The sequence below is a fragment of the Oryctolagus cuniculus genome, chromosome X, assembly GCF_051225735.1.
Source record: "Oryctolagus cuniculus isolate XC-2025 breed Fujian yellow rabbit chromosome X, ASM5122573v1, whole genome shotgun sequence".
Classification (NCBI taxonomy): Eukaryota; Metazoa; Chordata; class Mammalia; order Lagomorpha; family Leporidae; genus Oryctolagus; species Oryctolagus cuniculus.
In genome coordinates, this window is record NC_142888.1 from 88,963,562 (window position 1) to 88,964,336 (window position 775).

The 775-nt window shown below is 64.9% G+C and overlaps 1 protein-coding gene across 1 annotated transcript; it reads right to left on the reverse strand.

Moving 5' to 3' along the window:
- On the reverse strand, nt 1–405 carry LOC103351930 (histone H2B type F-M-like). The gene has a single exon (XM_008273011.2). The coding sequence runs from the start codon at nt 403–405 to the stop codon at nt 1–3; it is 405 nt and encodes a 134-aa protein (XP_008271233.1).
- Between the last annotated feature and the right edge of the window lie 370 nt (nt 406–775).

Sequence of the window (775 nt, forward strand, 5' to 3'; positions counted from 1 at the left end):
TCAGCTGTGGCTGCTGTGCTCCAGGAGGGCGTTGATGGCCTGCATGTCCACGGACAGGCCCAGCTCGCGGGGCAGCAGGCGGCGCACCGCGCTCTGGATCTCCAGAACGCTGAGGGCCACTCCCTGCTTTTCGCGGACCAGCTGGGCGGCCTCGTTGAGGATGTGCTCCAAGAGCTCCTTCAGCAGCGTGTCCAGGAGGCTCTTGGCCTCGCGGGACAGGCTGAGGTTCTCATTCTGCCTCCTCAGGATCCTGGAGAAATAGGGGGCCAAGCTGAGATCCCAAGTCGGGAGGCGGCGGCAGGCCCGCCGGGGGGCCACCCGCCTCCAGGAGGGCGACGGCGCCTTCTTGGGCTCCTGGCTGACCACGCTCTCCTCACAGGTCCGCTGAGGTGAGGGCTCAGCCATGGCGACCTCGCAGCCGCTGGCGCTGCACGCCGGCCGGCTTATATATGCTCGGGACCGGTAAGTCTCCGTCCCACTCCGCGTCTGACTGGACAGCAGCTGTTGCTAGGCGCTCCGGGCTAGCGGATTGGACGGCCCACCTGCCCGGAACCGCCTCAGCCAATCACGGTGGGCGCAGGAGAGAGTTCCTGGATGGCAAGAAGGGAGGGGGCCCCGCGGAGTGATAGGTGCTGAGGGCCCATCTGCTAAGTGCTACTGCGGGATGGGACCCGTTGAAACGTCATGTCCACAATGACAACATTTGGAATTTCAGCTCCTGTTTGCCAGGCTGTGACGTCAGTGCCCCAAGGCCTTCTCACCAGAGACATAGCAG